Raw genomic sequence first — 17,765 nt, 5'->3', positions numbered from 1 at the left:
GAGTCTTTTGATTCCATCTCCAATGTATCTCCACCAGTGAACAAAATCATGCAACGTCAGAGCCATAAGGAAACTTGGAGGTCACTTATTTTGAATAAGAAAGAAGTCAAATGACTTACCCAAGGTCACTCAGTGAATGAGTTACAAAACTTGGTTGGGCTTACTGGTCTACCTTCCTAGTCTGGGAAATATTCATCTCTCTTCTTCTCAGGATGCCTTAATTAGATAAAGCAATATCTGTTCTCTTGGAAAGCATTTGAAACAACTCATTGTCACCCCCAACAAAACAGTCAAGTTGATCCTTACCTTTATATTCTGGAAGGCACACACACTCATAGCTGTTCACAAGATCCTTGCAAGAGGCCCCATTCTGGCAAGGGGCAGAAAGGCATTCATTGTCTTCCTCTTCACAGTAAAGACCATGATAACCTATAAGACAAAAGGACAGCATAATCTAGGACACATTTCAATTTCAAAACTCACTTATTGGCTTCTAGGATTGGCATGTTCAAAGGAACTTTGGGTTTCATTTAACTCAATCTTGTCATTTTTCAGAAAAGAAAACTGAGGACTGGAGAGGTAAAGTCCAAGGATATTCAGATAATGGGTGACAGAGCTAGGGTTCATAACCAGATCTTAATACTTCTATTCTGTTCTCTTTAACTGACCTACATCAAAGAAAGCTGTGATGGGTATGATGCTTCTACATGAGATTTAAGAAAGAGAGATACTGCCTACATACATACAAAAAAAGCATATTAGGGAAAGATAATCAAGGTACTGTCCTTCCCTGCCCCTATATTTTTTATGATAAGGCAGAAGAAGAGGGAGGTAGAAAAGGAGAGGGAGACACAGAGAAAGACAGAGGAAGAGGGGGGAAAGGATGGGGAGAGAGATAATGGGGAGAGAGATAATAGGGACGGAGAAAAGGGGCAGAAAGAAGAAGAGAGAGGAAGAGAAATGGGGAGAGAGAGAGAGAGAGAGAGAAAGAGAGAGAGAGAGAAGGGAAAAGAGGAAAAAAGAGAGAGATAATAATTCAGTGCACGCAATGGTGGTAATTCCAGTGACTGGCCTTAATTTAATTACATTTGTTAGGTGAGTGAGATTCTTTGTGCTCACTTTTAATATAGAGGGTCAGATGTAGGTGTAAAATGTTCTAGAAGGGAAAAACACATTCTTGTGGCCCACTGCTGGGAGTTTCACTCTGGCCATGAAGATGGCTCTTTAAGAAGGTGTGAAATTCCCTTGACCAGGTTACTCTTTACAAAACTCCCCTTCTGGGTGTCTTGAGTTTATCCTCACTTTCCATGAAGTTAGTTCATTGGTCAGTTGACATCTTCTGACCCTTGGACCTGACTTTGGCCCAGAAAGAGAGGCGAATGCTTAGAGAGGGATACAGAGAAGAGGCGGACTACGTACTTTGTAGGACTTGGGTCCCCCGTGAGGAATTCAAAGGAGCCTCTTGTCTCCAGAAACAGCATTAATTGAGCAGAATTGAAAGATGCAAAGTGGCTCCCAGAATAAGCCAGAGCTAGAGCCACAATGTGAGGATGTGAATCTAAACTTTGCCCTTTCCTTATTCTACTTCCATGTGGCCCCACCCAAAATACCCATACTTTTCTAAATCCCCTGGTTACTACTTTCCTCTGTCTGTTATTATTCCCATTAGAATATAAGTTCTTTGAGGGCAGGGACTGTTTTAGCCTTTGGAGTTATAGCACAGTGTTTAGCAGATAAGAAATGTTTCCCATTAATTAACTTATTAAATTATTCATTCATTTTAAAATAGGGGAGGAGATTGGGGACAATAATAGAAACCCTGAGTGTTCTTCCCTTTTGGGGATGCCTCAGCTTTTTAGTTGAACTTAAAATTGAGAGGACTGTATGGATTGTGGCAGTTTCTAGAGAAAATGGAATTCAATGGAAGAATGGAGTTGTCATTCTGACAATGTCAAAGCTTTTTATTACAACAGAGGCTCAACTTCAGGGCAATACTGGAAAAATCAGTGAGGTCCTGGGAGAGTCTGAAGCTCCCTAGAAAGGAAAGGAAAGGAGAGTGGTTTTGATATTTACAGACTCACATATAAGTCCTTGGTGACATAGGACCTAGCCCATAGTCTATATTATTAGCTGGAGTGGTTGTATGATAGTTAAGGGACCTTTTCTTTTTTCCATAGAGACTTACACCTAAGACAAATTGTTATGTTTCCAGGGGAAATCCAGAGTGGGGGGCACAAAGAAAAGAGGGATTTGTAAGAATCGTCTAAGATGGAACTCAGACCTTTTACATCCAAAGCTTTAGCTCTGAGCCACATCATCACAGAACCACTGAATCTCAGAATTGGAAATGGCGTCAAAGGTAATCCAGTCTAACCCTCTCATGAAGCTTAGTAGACTATTAGCTCTCTTAGGGCAGGGGTTTTACTTTATTTAAACTTCTAGGACCTGATCCAGTGTTCTATATAACAGCAGATTCCTAGTGAGGATCTACTGAATAAATGAATGAATAGTGAATAAATGATAGAAGAAGTAGTTTCTTTCATGGAAATGAAAACCATATCTTCTTTGAAATCAATTAGAAAAATCATTCCAACCTAAAATAAATAATCATATTAAAATGCATTTAATTAAGATGACAGAAACTAGCAATAGTTTCTCTTTTTTTCAGGCAGAAAATAATGCCAGTTAAAGGACTAATATGGCATTAATGTGTTTTAAAGTTAAAACAGGGGCGGGGGGAAGAAATGATATTATCAAGTGACTACTTACCATAATATTTAAACTTTTATGTTAAAGCAGATTTTTAAGAATAAATAACTGTTCTCACTAGAGACTTAACTCCTTGGTTCCCAAATACTTCTAAATTATAGAGAGCAAAGATAAAAATGTCCTAAACTTTCCAAACGATAACCCATTTATTTTGATTTCTGAAGATATCTAAAGTTGCTGCCAATTTTGCGAAAACAAGCCCATTTTGGGATGGGCTTTATCCAGACAGGGAGAAACATGTGAAGCCATTTAAATAGTATTAATATTGTTGGCTCTGGCTTTAGATAATCAGGATAAATAAGCGCCTTTCCAAATGGGAATGGGTTCTGTTCACTTTCTTTGCCTTTGTAACTCATCAAAGCCAAATCCTCAAAGCCCAAATGTCTGTCTCACAAGGGCCTTCTCATGGGTTCCATGGTTTATTTATTCTGCTTATCAGAGATGTGGGAATAATTTTGTATTTGCCTTGTCAGTAGGCCTTCATCAAAAAGTGCAGATATTTTAGCTGGTTTGGATGAAATTTTTAACATTTTTTTCTTCTATTCTGCATTTGGACGAGGCCATCGACCTACCTAAGAAAACATGTTAATGATGATGACAATGATGGTGGTAGTGGTGGTGATGGTGGTGCTCAGGAAAACTAGCCCTTCTATAACCCATGAAGCTTTGCGAAGTCCTATCCAGATGTGTTAAGTCTCACAGCAAACCTATTAGCTAAATGCTACTGAGTATAACCCATACATCAAAAGCACAGCTACTGTTTTGGTCTTCTTTAGGCAAATATTTTTTCATAAATTTAGAGAAACACTTCCTCACCCTGTTTCAGAATAGTTCAAACATCTCCTTTCCATATTGTCCTTCATATAATCTCATTTCCCACCTCTGCATCTTTGAACTGATTTTTCTTTATTTCTTTTAAGGTCTTCCTCATCAGCTCCATCAGTCAGCATCCCCAGTTTCCTTCAAGATCAGATGCTACCTTCCTACTCTAATAACTCACCCTTTATTCCCCTTGCTCCTAACACCAGCCCACCCTGCCAATCAATTTGTACCTATTTTATATATTCCTATATTTGCATGACTTCCCTGGCTAGCCTAGTTTTGCTTTTGCATCCTCAGCACTTAACAAGATGCATGTCATATGACAAGTACTGAATAAGTATATCTCCATTATTGAGTGATCTCAATTTGAAATTGTTAACAAATTCTTTCCTTAAAAAACATCCTTCCCTCTCCACTTTCATGTCTTGTATTACTTGGAATAGCACTGAATTTAGATGCAAGAGCCCTGAGTTCTATTACTTGTCATCTTTTGAGACCTTGATCAAGTTTTTTCTCCCCTGGGTCTCAGTTTCCTTGTCTAAAAATGGAGACATAATGACTTTCCCAGTCCTTGCTCCTATATCTCTGAGGCGAGGCAACTTCTTCCATGAAGGCAGATCAATCCCTTCTTTGTGACTTACAATCTTAGACAACTGTCCGCCTAACTGACTTGCCCAGGAACCCACTGCCAGTAGGTGTCAGAGTCAGGACCTGAACACAGGCATCCCTGTATCGAAAGTCAGCTACCAATCCACTATATCATGATATAAAAAAAAAGAAAGGGTCATTGGTGGACTGTCTACCCACACAATAGGTATCTATATAATGAATCTTCCATGGTAGACTCTTACGAGGACATGGAACATAGTTGCACAGGATAGATAGACTATGCATGGGTTAAGATCTGTAATCAGTGAAGGGAGTACTTCCATTAATGAGATCACAGATTCAATAAAGGCTCAAATAAGCCAATTGATTTTAAACTGTTAAAATAATTTTATATAACAAAAAAACTAGATAGATAGATCAATTGATTAATAAGCATTTATTCTATACTATACTATACTATACTAAGCACACATTTCCCCAAAAGTCCATGCAATTTTAAGTCTTTTAAACTGATAACAAGAGAGGAAACAGAAAGAGAGAAAGAGAGAAAGAAAGTGGGGGGGATAGGAGATAGATATAGAGGATAATAGATATCTTTAAGAGAGACTAGAGCTTTCTAGTAACTATGTAGATATAGGGACTAGAGAAATCTATTTGAAATAGATAAATCTAGTATCTACATCTATCTATATATATCTATATATGTACATATCTTTATCAAGACAAGAAGATTGAGCAATATATATATATATAATTTATATAGCACATAAGTATAAATACAATGTTTATATACTTCTCTGCTAACATCTCATTAAATTGCCCATAAAACTTAAAGAAAATTTATAACCAGGATATATGTTTGATGTATCAATGGATTGAGATATTTACTCAAAATCAAGATAAAATTTTCCTGAAATCATCTATGATGGTTTCATTTTCTTCAGACAGTACAATGACCTTTCCCCCTCTGAAACATGAAAAGCAAATGATCTTGCTATCTATTTTGTCAGCATGGTGAAACTTATGAAATTTTTATCTCTTCATTAAAAAATAAAGGTTCTGTTTTCTGTCATTATCTCATGCTGCAGAGTGTGTACTCCTACCCCACTGCTTTATCATGATATGAATGTGACTTCAAAATCTAAGCCAGTCAAGTACAATACCAAAATACAAAACAATTAGGAGTGCACCCAGTGATGAGACATGTATCTGTCAATGGAGCATCAGCCTAGCAAAGTTACAGAGATTCCTCCCCTAAAATTGTCCAATAAATAGGGAATTTCTTTGATCACAGCAACTCAATCCAAGGCACAAAAGGGTAGCCCTCTGCACCAGGGGAAGAAACAATTATTTTGATTAAATCTTGGATTTTTGAGATGTTAAAGTAATCTCATTATAGACTTGAATACATTTTTCTGATTATTTGATAGAAAGAGGCAAAGAACCTAAATATTTCTAAACAAATATAAAAAGCAACTTCATACAAAACAGAAATTAGCTTTGAAAAGGAGGGATGGGATGTTCACTTCCCTCTCTAGAGATTGGCAACCTAAGGTATTGCTTATTTTTAACTAAATAGTCCATGATAATGGTAAATGTTAAAGAAGGCAACCTGATCCTAGTTTTAAAACAAAATACCACTTCTATTGATCTTGTTGTGGCAGAAGGAATTGAATTTGGAATCAGAGGTCTTGGAATGGAATTCCAATTCCACTATGCACTACTTATGTAGGGGTAGGCAAATCATTCTAATTTCCTCATCCATAAAAGAAGGGGAAGGATCAAACTAGACAATTGCTAAGGTCACTGCTAGCTCTAAATCTCATGGTTCAAGATTTCATTATCATTTGACAAGTTTGCTATATCAATGAAACCAACAGGTCCAGTTCCTATCTTCATTCAACAGATGTTCATCATAAGAAAGAAAACTAACTGGGCGTACAGCCTAATGAAATCTACTACATTTGCCTATGCTTTGGGTAGAATAAGCACTATATATATGTTGGTTATTTTATATTTATATATATATATAATTTATATTTATAAGTATATCATATGTTTTGTTCATTTTTCTCAATTACAAGCAACAAAAATTCCCTTTTTCTTATAGTTTCAATTAATAGGTAAACTCATATACTAGGAAGAATGCAACCCTGGAAGGCAAAGGACTCCATTTCTAATCCTAGCTCTGACACAATAATAATGATAATAATAGTAATAATTTATTATGAAGATAATAAAAATAGTATTCATATAGCAATTTAAGATTTGCAAGATGCTTTAAAAATAGGATCTCATTTGATTCTTACAACAGCTCTGAGAAGTAAGAAGCTATTATTATCCCTGATTTTTAGCGGAGGAAATTGAGGCAAGTCAGAGGTTATGTATCCAGGGTCACACAGCTAATAAATGTCTTAGTTTGAACTTACAACTTCCTAACTCCGCATCCAACACTATCCATTTCAACAAAGCTGCCTCCCATAGGTCACAAAGCTCTGGCCCTGGTGCTGTTCAGAATTTTTATGAGGGCCTTGAGGAAGGCATAAAAATTGTATTTATCAAATTTGTGGACATGAAATTGTATTTATCAAATTTGTGGACAACACAAAACTGGGGTGAGGGAATGAGTTTAGTTGGACAACACAGAAGATGTGGGATGGTTTCATCAGGATCTGAAAAGAACTTAATTGGTTTGAAGGATAGAAAAACTGACAGGACAAAAGTCAGTTTTAAACCTATACATACCTGAAATGACAGAATGAAGACCAAGGGTTTTCAAATTGCCTTATCAGGCTTGAACAAATGATGATGCTGTGTATGGCAATTGCTGGCACATTGGGTGATGGGGCTGCTTCCTTCTATGATAGATGGACTTAATGGAAATAGGACATCTGAAGTCATTTTTCTTTGTTATTTTTTGATACTGCACTGAAGAGCAGGGCAGAGTATTTCTCTTTTGCTATCTTGAAGGAATTTTTTTCTCTTTTCTGGAGCAATGAAAATTATAAAATCCTTTTTGTCTCTGATTCGAAAATTAAAACATTATAACAGGTCACCCAAAGCAGTTATAGATGCTAGTGTCTCTGCTTTGGGTAAAAGGGGAAAAATAAGTTTGCTGTGATTATGTGGTTTCAAGTGTTCTTTATAATTTTGATCAAACCCATGAATCACTAGAAACCCTGTTAGCAAAAGGATATATTTCACCTGTATTTTTTCCAAGTAAAATTCTTTCAAAAAAACAAATATTAATAGGGCCATTTTGTTGTTCTTTCAATCATGTCTGATTCTTTGTGACCCCATCTGGAATTTTCTTGGTAAAAAATTGTAATGGTTTGCCATTTCCTTCTCCAGTTCATTCTGCAGTAGAGAAAACTAAGGCAAATGGGGCTAAATGACTTGTCCAAGGTCATATAGCTAGTAAGTGTCTGAAACCAGATTTATATTTGAGTCTTCCTGACTCCTTGCCCAGCACTCTATGCATTGGGTCACCTAGCTGCCCATAATGGGATCCTGGCAGGTCTTTTAAAGAAAAAGGAAAACTGTACAGATATAATCATTGATCAGACATTCATAGGAGTTTCTCTGAAGCATTAATGTTAATAATAACAGCTAATATTTTAATAGTACTCTGATGTTTTAAAACACTATACATACATACATATATATATATATATATATATAAATTCCCACAATAACCCCATTGCTATTATTATCCCCATTTTCCTGATGGTGTTACTAATGCCCAGAATCTTTATTGACTGGCTCAGCAACACATAGAAGACATCTAAGGTAGGATCTGAATCCAGTATTCTAGAGTTCTACAGAATTCTTAGGAGTGAGTAATCTCTGATATAATGGTAAGTACATGTACTCACCCAAATAGCAATGAAAAAAAGAAGGAAACTCTGCAACTAACTGTGGTTTCCAAGTCATCCTGTTTGTGAATGGCAAATGTTGCTTTTCATTTTTGTTGGCTCCTTTTGTACATTTTCATTGCTCAATAGCATTGGAAAATATGGTAGGAATCAGAACATTTTTCTGCTTGTTAGCAGTTATTGTAAAATTTGAATGGGAGAAAGGGTCAAAAGTAATAATTAAGAACCTCATGCATCATTTAACCATGGCATGCCTTCCTTTGATCTTCGTGGTCTTCCAATTTAGCAGATAGGAGCAGACACTAAACATACGTATCCTAGGATGTGTGTCCTTCAATCCTGAAGAGAACCAATGATAGAAGAAAGGTGATATCTTGACTTGGGCATAAATTGGATTTAAGTGAGACAAAGTCATCAGCCTCACTCCTTCCTCTAGAGTTCACAGAGTCTAGTGGCAAAGACAAAAATCAAGATGATTGTGATGGCTCAAGATAAAGTAGGAGATGCTGGTCTTCCTAAATTGAGATCTTTCCCAGGTCTCAGTTTGTCTGAGGCAATGCCCAGTGACTAAGGGCTAAGTAAGAACTGTGACAAAGGATGGCCCAATTTACCAGCACACAACTATCAGTCTGGGAGGGGAAGACCCTCAGAGGTTCTGGCCAGAACAGAAAACAAATGCTATTTACACTCATTCTAAACCATCAGATCCAAAACAATTAGTCAGAAAGGCTTGGATGGGGGCTGTAATATATAATTCATGAAAGCTCAGTGATTTGGTTTTAAAGACATAATCTGATAGCTCCATTTCAAGGAGTTTTTTAAAAGTCTGTTTTTTCAGAGCTATATTTCAAGAAATCATAAATGAAGATTGCAGAAGGATAAAAAAGTAAATTGTCTCAACTTTTTGAAAAAGAAAATAATAATTTTAAGGAGCCTAGCCATGTTGAGGAAGCCAAACCCAGCCACTGGGTGTTTATGTCTAATTAAAAGTGATGCCATTGACCCAAGAACCAAGAGGCATGCTGAGAAATGTCCTGCTATAGGATACTTGGAGAATGGATTTTCATAGTTTCACTGTTGTCCCATCCCTTCTGACAGAAAGGGCATACCTTTGCCTTAATTGATCAAGGTTAAGGGTTCAGGAAACCTTTGCCCATAAACCGAACAGAATTTGTCCTCAGGGATGAAACCCAAATTGTTTTGCTCATTTAGCGCCATGGTAGAACCATGTAGTCTTTAAAGTTTTGATTGTACACTCCTCCAGGTAATCTTTTTAGCATATACATCTACTTTCTGTATATTTACTTATTTATAAAGTTTATTTTTGTATTACTAAACTAATAATTTCATCTGTTATAAATTACAAAAAATAGAAAGATAATAATGAAATAATATTTTATCCTAGAGGCAATGGGGAACCACTGAAGTTTGATGAAGAGACAAATGCCATGATCAAATTTTTTCGGAAGGAAAATTTTTTTGGCAACTATGTTGAGGATAAGTTGGAGTGGGAAGAGAAATTGAGTTTGGCTAAGTAAATTGAAAACTTTTGGAATAATCCAGGCCAAAAATGATGAGGGCATAAATTAGAGTAGAGAGAAGGAAACTTGTCACTTGATTGGATGTATAAAGTAAAAATGAGAAGTAAGAAGACAAAAACCTGGGAGAATGGAAAGACAGCATGGAAGAGTTCAAAAGGAAAGATAATATAGAGAGGTCTGAGATGCATATTGTAACCCACTCACACCTATTCATTCTTTGGGATTCATTCTGTCTCACCCAAACTGAAAAGGAGGAGACTGGTCTCTCACTCACTATTCACTGCCCAGATCTAGAGCCTGCTCGGTAAGAGGTCAAGTGTGTTTCTGGGGAGGACAGAAATTTTCCCAATGTCACCTCCCAGTGGTTATTTGCTGTTGGTGTTTCAGAAGCATCTAGAGAACTTTTGAGAAGATGGAGGGTAGGCAAAGTTTGAAAACTTGCATAATAAAGAAAGAAGGCTGTAAGGACAGCTTTGGGAAACAAAGGCAGCTGTTGAAGACAACATCTTTCAACCATCATAAAGATAATATTATGTGAACTATTCTTCTACTCTTTTATTGGTTGATCACACATCTCTTTGGATAAGACCACAGCCCTGACTTTGAAGACCATTGCTCTAACCAACTTAACTAATTAAACCTAAGAGAATAAAAGACCTAAACAGCATATTAAAATGCAATTTAGAAACCAGGTAAAGGAAATGGCATCATCTGCTTCAGAATTTGATGAAATACAACAGGTAGTTATTGAATGCCTACTGTGTATAAACACCATGATAGATATTGGTGAATCAAAGACTGAAGGGGGAAAACAATCCTAGCCTTCAAAGAGCTAAAATAAAAACAAAGACTCCCTTTTCTTCAAAAGTGGAATTTATGCGAAGAGCTTGATGTCTCTCTTTCCAGTTGTTATAACAACTCTACAGTTGGTGGCTAATTACAGAATATGTTGCTCACTCACTAATATATTAAAAGAACAGCTTGGTAACTGTCCTAGGAAAAGTCTGCCCTCATTCAGGGATGTTTTGTTGATGTTTTTCTGGGACAGCAAAAATTAACACATTCTAAGTGAGTATGGGAATGAGGAGGAAGGTGTTGGCCTTATTTGAAGATGGTCTTTTATTTTCTTTAAAGATGCAGAACAACAGATCATTAAGTATTTTAATATGTTAAAGAGAATCTCCTCAGAGACGCTGAAATCTATAGTAGTTATGAGATCAGTTTATGTTTATTTAAAACGTGGAAGGAATCTTCATACAATATTTATAATTATCAGAAACTCCTCTAAATAAATGATGGGCAATTATGGATTTCTGTTTTGGTTTTTTGTTCAAAAGATTTGTTAAAGAAAAAGAGAAAGTGCCTAGCTTTATAAATGATAAGATAGAAACCATTATATAATGAGCCCTAAAGAGAAGGCACAAGTAAACTTTTTAAGCAAATATATCAGAACTTAAACATACAAATAAGTATTTCCCTTTAAAGTACTCAGCCCAGGAGACATATACATATTCCTACAATACTGGCACTTCTCAAAATGTTACTTGAGTTCCTCCTTGGCAAATGAATTTAGGGCAGTTCACCAGGAACCCAAGAGAATGGATCTCATCATTTTATTAAAATCAAACATGATTAATGTAACTTCTTTCAAAAATGTTTCTTTCTGTGGCTGCTAGGTGACACAGTGGATAGAGCACCAGCCCTGGAGTCAGGAGGACCTGAGTTCAAATTCGGCCTCAGACACTTAATAATTACCTAGCTGTGTGGCCTTGGGCAAGCCACTTAACCCCATTGCCTTGCAAAAACTTTAAAAAAAAAGTATCAAAAATGTTTCTTTTGGCCACTAGAGGGTGGATTTCACCTACAAATCATAGAATCTAAGACTCAAAGTTGAAAGGCAACTCAAAGGTCACCTTCTTAAACAGGGACCCCTTCTACAGCATCTCTAATAGACATTAATACTATTGATAAGAAGATGATCATTCTTAAATAGTCAATCTTGGTCTCATATTTTTGTCTAGAATGAATTACTACCTGCCTCCTGGAAGTTTCTTCTAGGTTCCATTCTCTGGAACCAAACAGAAAATATATATATATATATCACCTCCTTCCACATGATAAACCTTTAAATCATAACATCCCCCTCTCCTCATTTTTCATTTCTGCAGGTTATCTAGTGATTCTCACTGTGCTTTGTCTAAAGTACTGTCACCATTTTCATAGCTCTGCTAGTCATCTGGATCCTAATTGTCTAATGGCACCTCCTCTAAGTTTATGATTTAACCCATAATGGGACTCTGTCCCATTGATCTAGCCTCTGATAGTATGCCAGTAAGAAAAAGATTTTTCACCTTCTAATTTGACAGAGACAGAGACACAGAGACAGAGACAGAGAGAGACAGAGGCGGGGAGAGGGAGATAAGAAAGGAAAGAAAAAGAACAAGGAAGGGATGAAACAAGGAAAGTAAGAGGGGGGAAAGGGAGGAAGGAAGGGAACAGAATTTGCATTTAGAAACACAAAAACTAACATTTATAATTTTTCTCATAAGAAATTATTATTTAAAATACTGATAGAATTGCCTATGACAGGCAATTTTATTTCTATGTGTGTATGTGTATGTGTGTAATGTGTATGCATATATATATACTTATCTGTATTTATAAATAATATATTTACTAGTTCTCTAAAATAGTGCATCCTTGCTATGGCATAACTGATGGAAATTTATTTAGTATGATGGGGCATTTCATTCATTCTAAAATTTAAAATATAACAATTAGATGTTTTTATATGATGAAGAGAAAAAATCCTAAACTATGATTATTCATCTGTACAGCATTTTTCATTTTGTCATTGACTATGAACAGCAAAAAAGGTTTTAAATGTTGTACAGGAGGAAATAACATTTTCTTTATGCAGATATTTTGAATATTTTAATAGTGATGCAGGTAAAGAATTCATTATAATGATTTCCCCTGGTGGGGAATATAGATTCATTAAAATGTATTACCCTCAGGTAAATAGGTCACTGCAGGGAGGGTAGTACAAGAGTCTTAATTCCTCTGATGTTTAATGAAGAACTGTGAAAAAGAGATTGCACACAAAAGGTAATTTTCTTAAAATTCTCAGTGTTCCCTCCAAATATTAATAAGCTTCCTTATATTCCTCACTGGGCTGATTTTCTTGGTTAACTTCAGTTACAATGAGTAGGGTATGAAAATAGCTAAAAACACTTGCAAAAATATTTGCAATGTTATGCTCGTGTTCAACAGACTATAACTTATTTTAAGAAAATCTCTAGCTTTCTGTAGACCCTGTTCTATTTTTCAGAAATCTCAAAGATTAAGCAAATTGAGTGTTTTTTTATGAGCTGCTACATGTGTGTGACCATTTGCCTCAAAGCCAAACTTAAAACTCATAGAATTTCACTGTTTCATTTTGAAACAGTATATGTGGTGAGGTTGGGGGGAAGGGAGAGGGTAAGAGTTTGGAGAGACAGAAATCACAATCAATCTATTATCTTAGTAATGCATCAAGAGGGATAGGCTCACTTTTTACCAGTCTGCTAAAGTGCTCCATTTTTAAAGATCTTCTTTAATAGCTAAAACATGACTTGCACATTCATAAAAATATAGTTATCCATTCCCTTTCAAATACTGTAAATATGTGGTTATAAAATTAGCATTAGGTAATGTGGCAAAATCATTTTACTTTTACTTCAAGCCATCACAACTAGGAAAAAATGATCATGGCATCTCATCTACACATATGTCTATTGTGTAGGCATGACTTTCCAATGAGAAAAATCATCCTAATCAAAAACTCCTACCAGTTTCAAATAAGAGCCAATGCAGTTATGCCACAAGCACAGCAAAGGAACAAGGACAAAGCATTGCAGAATAGGTGGATTTGGGGGCCAGGAAAAGGATGGGATTAAGACCTTGGATTTAAGGTACTTGTCATTAGAGAATGGATGGAGTGAAAGGCTGAGGCAACAAAGGCAGCTGATATAAGATTAGAAAAAAAATTAATGACTAAAGCAGGGTTAGAAAAGCCACTGAAGTAAAAAGGGAAAGAGAGTTTCTATTTCTCAAGTGTCTCTAATAAAGAAAAATAGAGAAAGCAAAATAACAAATGTCATGAGATTCATATCAAATTAAATCCCTTGTGCATTCAATAAATTGACTTAAAGCATATTTTAACTTAAAGGTGGAGTACCATCAATGTAATGAACAAGCTACAACAGAGGGCAAGCATGAAATTATATAGAAGTGGTAGAAGAGATGTTATCAAAGAAATGCATAATTGAAAAAGAAGATGGTCCAATCTCATGGCAAGAGAAGGTATCATTGATGCTTCATGGGTATATTTGTCATAACAAAGGAATTGAAGAAAGATTCCAAGGCTGGATTGACTCCTGGGATGAGGTTAAGGGAGGATATATTTAGATTTCTGCTGTATACATATTGTCACCCCTGATATAATGAAAATTCCTTGAGATAAGAGATTGTTTAATTATTTTTATTTCTACCCTAGTGCCCAACACATTACTTGAAATATAGTAGATGTATAATGATACTTGTAGATCGAATGTCTATTCAGCATGGTTAAGAATCAATAAGATAGGGGCGGCTAGGTGGATAAAGCACCGGCCTTGGAGTCAGGAGTACCTGAGTTCAAATCCGGCCTCAGACACTTACTAATTACCTGGCTGTGTGGCCTTGGGCAAGCCACTTAACCCCATTTGCCTTGCAAAAAAAAAAAAAAAGAGTCAATAAGATAGGTAGGCATGAACCAGCTATGATCTTGGGGGAAACATTAATGAGATCGCACAGATTCATCACAGTAAAGGAGTTTATCATTAATGCAAGCACTTGCTGAATTATTTGTGTTATTTGCTTTGAGGGTTTAAAAAATATACCACATCAAAGAAAAGAATATGACCCTTATAACACGATCCCTTTCTTCCCTAGTCATGACAGCCAGTTATAAAAATGAAATCAAGCTCTAATTTTGACTTTGTCACTTTAGTGTCTACATGACCTTGGATAAGTCATCCTGGTTTTGAAGTCCTCAGTTTCCTAATCTGTGAAATGAGGGGTTTGGTCATGATCTCTGAGGTCCCATTCTGTGAAGATAGCCATAGAAGAACCCAGTATTAATGAAATATGGGAAATGTGACAATGCATTTGTCAAATCCTCAAACAAACTGATCATAAAATACAGACACAAAGGAGTCCATCAGTCGGAGATATTTGGGCTAATGGGAACTATTTAAAACTCCTCCCAGGTTTTATTTCAGAGACAGAACAGAAATAAACAAACCAAAAATATTGAGTGATAGCCACCACCTGCCATAATGGAGGAAGTTATCCATTTTTGGCCATTATAGGGTCACAGCCTTGGGTCAGTAATACATTTCTCACCTCCATCACAGGCTTTCTCCTGATCAGAATGAATGGAAGCATCCCAGACACACAAAGAAACTAGAATCTGAATTGAGAATTACTGGCTGAATAATTCATTCCTTTCTCCTCCTATTTGATCCAGCTGCCTGAGTTTTTCACCAGTCCATGAGAGGTCATCCCATATAGGATTGGGGGGAATAAACAACAGAAACTAGCCCTCAGCTATGCTATGTCTATAATGCAGATGATAGTTTCTTTGGGGAAACTTTGGGGATAGTTTCTTTATTTAGCACTAAAGTTGGGGATATTCAGAGTCATCATTCAGTTGCCTTTAGAAATTGTTTCCCCATCCTCCATTTGCTCATTAGTATTCCTTAGTTAAAACTTGATCCAAGTTAATAAACTCGAATAGAACAAGCTTTTTGTGAATATCCATGAGGAGTTTGAGAGCTACAAGCCTTTCACTTAAAAAGATTTCAGCCCTGCAAGTTCCCCAGCCCACTGACAGTATATGACTCTTTGATATTCAGAGCTTAAACCACAAAGAACTTTATAGAGAAAATTAACAACCTGAATCTCACCTAGAAGGAAACTGGCTTCCAGAGAAAACTTCAGAGGACACATAAAATGTGATCCATGCCCTCAAAGTAGAGCCAAGCCTATATTCCGCAGTGACTGCATTGACAGAGAGGTTGTTAAAAGTAGCCTCAAGAAAAATACATTTGCTCACCCAGGAGGTCAGACAGCCTTGAAATATCAAAAGCAGAGTTTTTATTTTGCCCACTGCTACTACTTAAGATTCGAATGGAATTGGAGAAACTTAACCTGAAAAGGTAGAGGCAAAGTTTTCTTAGTTAGCCATTTTTCCTATAGGATAGTCCATCTACCACCTCCATCCCTTGTGAAGGTGGCCCTAGATCCTCCTCACTTCCACCTCTTACCATCTGTATGGTCCCTGAGTCCTTTGCATCCCTATCATATATCAGATTGTGATTTACCATAGTAGGTACTCAATAAATGGTCATTGAATTGAACCTGAGGTGGATTAATTGAGCAAAGCCTCCTCATATTTAGGACATGTGATTTCATTATGAGGACCATTCTCTCCCTGATAGCCAGCATCCTCATACTCCTTTTGAACTCTTTTATATCAAAATCTATTCTCCTGAAATAATTTCAAAAATTCATTTGTACAAAATTATATAGGGTCAACAAGGTTTGTTCTGTCATTTCTCCCAGGGACATTTAAATTAACAGAGAATAACATTTTAAGCCATCCAAGGAAACACTGATGGGGAGCCTTGAGACATTAGCAAAAAGACTAGAAAATCTAACTGACACATAGCTTGAAGTCAGGGAGATTTAGCTTCATGAGTTCAAATTAAGCCTCAGATATTTACTATCTATGTGACCCTGGGCAAGTCACTTAACCCTGTTGGTCTCAGTTCCTCATCTATAAAATGAGCCAGAGAAGGATATGGCAAACCACTGTAGTGTCTTTGCTAAGAAAATCTCAAATGGAGTCAGGTAGAGTCAGACACAACTGAAATGACTGAACAACAGTAACAAGGAAATTTTACCTACTTGTAAGGGACAGGCCTCTTAAGAAATCAGCTTTCAAATGAGCAACTAAATGGTGCAATGGAAAGACCTGAAATGGGGAAGAATCATCTTGCCAAGTTCGAATTCAACCTCAGACATTTGTTAGCTCTGTGAACCTGGGCAAGTCATTTAATCTCATTTACCTCAGTTTCCTCATCTGTAAAATGAGCTGGAGAAGGAAATGGCAAATCACTCCCATAATTATGCCAAGAAAACCCTAAATGGAGTCAAAAAAGAGTCTGACAAAACTGAATATGACTCAGCAACAAGTACTTTTCAAATCCCACAAGCACTGCTCTTTTCTAAATAAATCAATCCTTTTAATAGCCACTCTTTCCTATGCTCATTGGACAAGTGTCTTCTGAGTAAAGTCAAAATAAAGTAAGTGGCCATCAACAGAACCCCAGTGAGACTTCAGGTCATAATCTTTACTAATCTCCCTCTAGGTGACCTTTCTCATGGAAAGCTGAGCAGATAACTAAATATGGAGCCTAGGAACAACATATTAAAAAAAATATTCAGAATGGGAGTATGAAGACATAGTGTTTTGCCGAGTCAGTGCAATAGCTATTAGTTGACAGGAAGCTGAAAAGAAATTGAGGTCATCTATCAATAGCCTTTAGGGCACACCTCACACAGAGCCTGGAATCATCCCCAACAGGGCAAATGCAAAAAAATTGGTGAATGGAGAAACTTCAGCTGCAGACTTCAAAACAGGGAGTGCAGAAACAAGGATGGAGAAAACCAAATCAAAACATCGAGTCTGTCTTTTCCTGGACTTTTGCACAAATCTCAAATCAATATGGAATTAAGCAACAGTACAAGCTGAAAGGATCTAAAAAGATAAGACATCCAGGTCAGTCTGTCCTGTGGTTTTCTAATCTTGCTATTCATGTTGATAGAAAACGGATCTCAGCAGATGTCATACTATCAGAGATGAATGGCAAGACAAGGTATCTAAGGGAGAGGTCTGGGAGATCAAGTGAGCCTGGAGTGTAAATAATGTTTGTAGATAATCTGTGTGTAGCTAAATATTGGGTGCTAAGACACCAAAGATGTAACCAAACAAAGAAATAAGAGAGGAAAGGCAAAGGAAAGAATAGAGATCTTGTATCTCAACCTGGAAGGGACCTCAGAG

At 36.6% G+C, this 17,765-nt stretch overlaps 1 protein-coding gene across 1 annotated transcript in view; it reads right to left on the bottom strand.

Annotated features, from left to right (window-relative positions):
- DNER (delta/notch like EGF repeat containing) overlaps positions 1 to 17,765 on the bottom strand; it is a 345,353-nt gene that overhangs the window by 49,025 nt on the left and 278,563 nt on the right. The window contains exon 9 of the mRNA XM_074191208.1: positions 307 to 429. Coding sequence (XP_074047309.1) covers positions 307 to 429 — 123 coding nt within the window. The remainder of the gene's footprint in view (positions 1 to 306; positions 430 to 17,765) is intronic.

Source organism: Macrotis lagotis, chromosome 6 (genome assembly GCF_037893015.1).
Source record: "Macrotis lagotis isolate mMagLag1 chromosome 6, bilby.v1.9.chrom.fasta, whole genome shotgun sequence".
NCBI classification, from domain to species: domain Eukaryota; kingdom Metazoa; phylum Chordata; class Mammalia; order Peramelemorphia; family Peramelidae; genus Macrotis; species Macrotis lagotis.
Note: the sequence above shows the minus strand (reverse complement) of the source record. Positions and strands in the feature narration are given on the sequence as shown.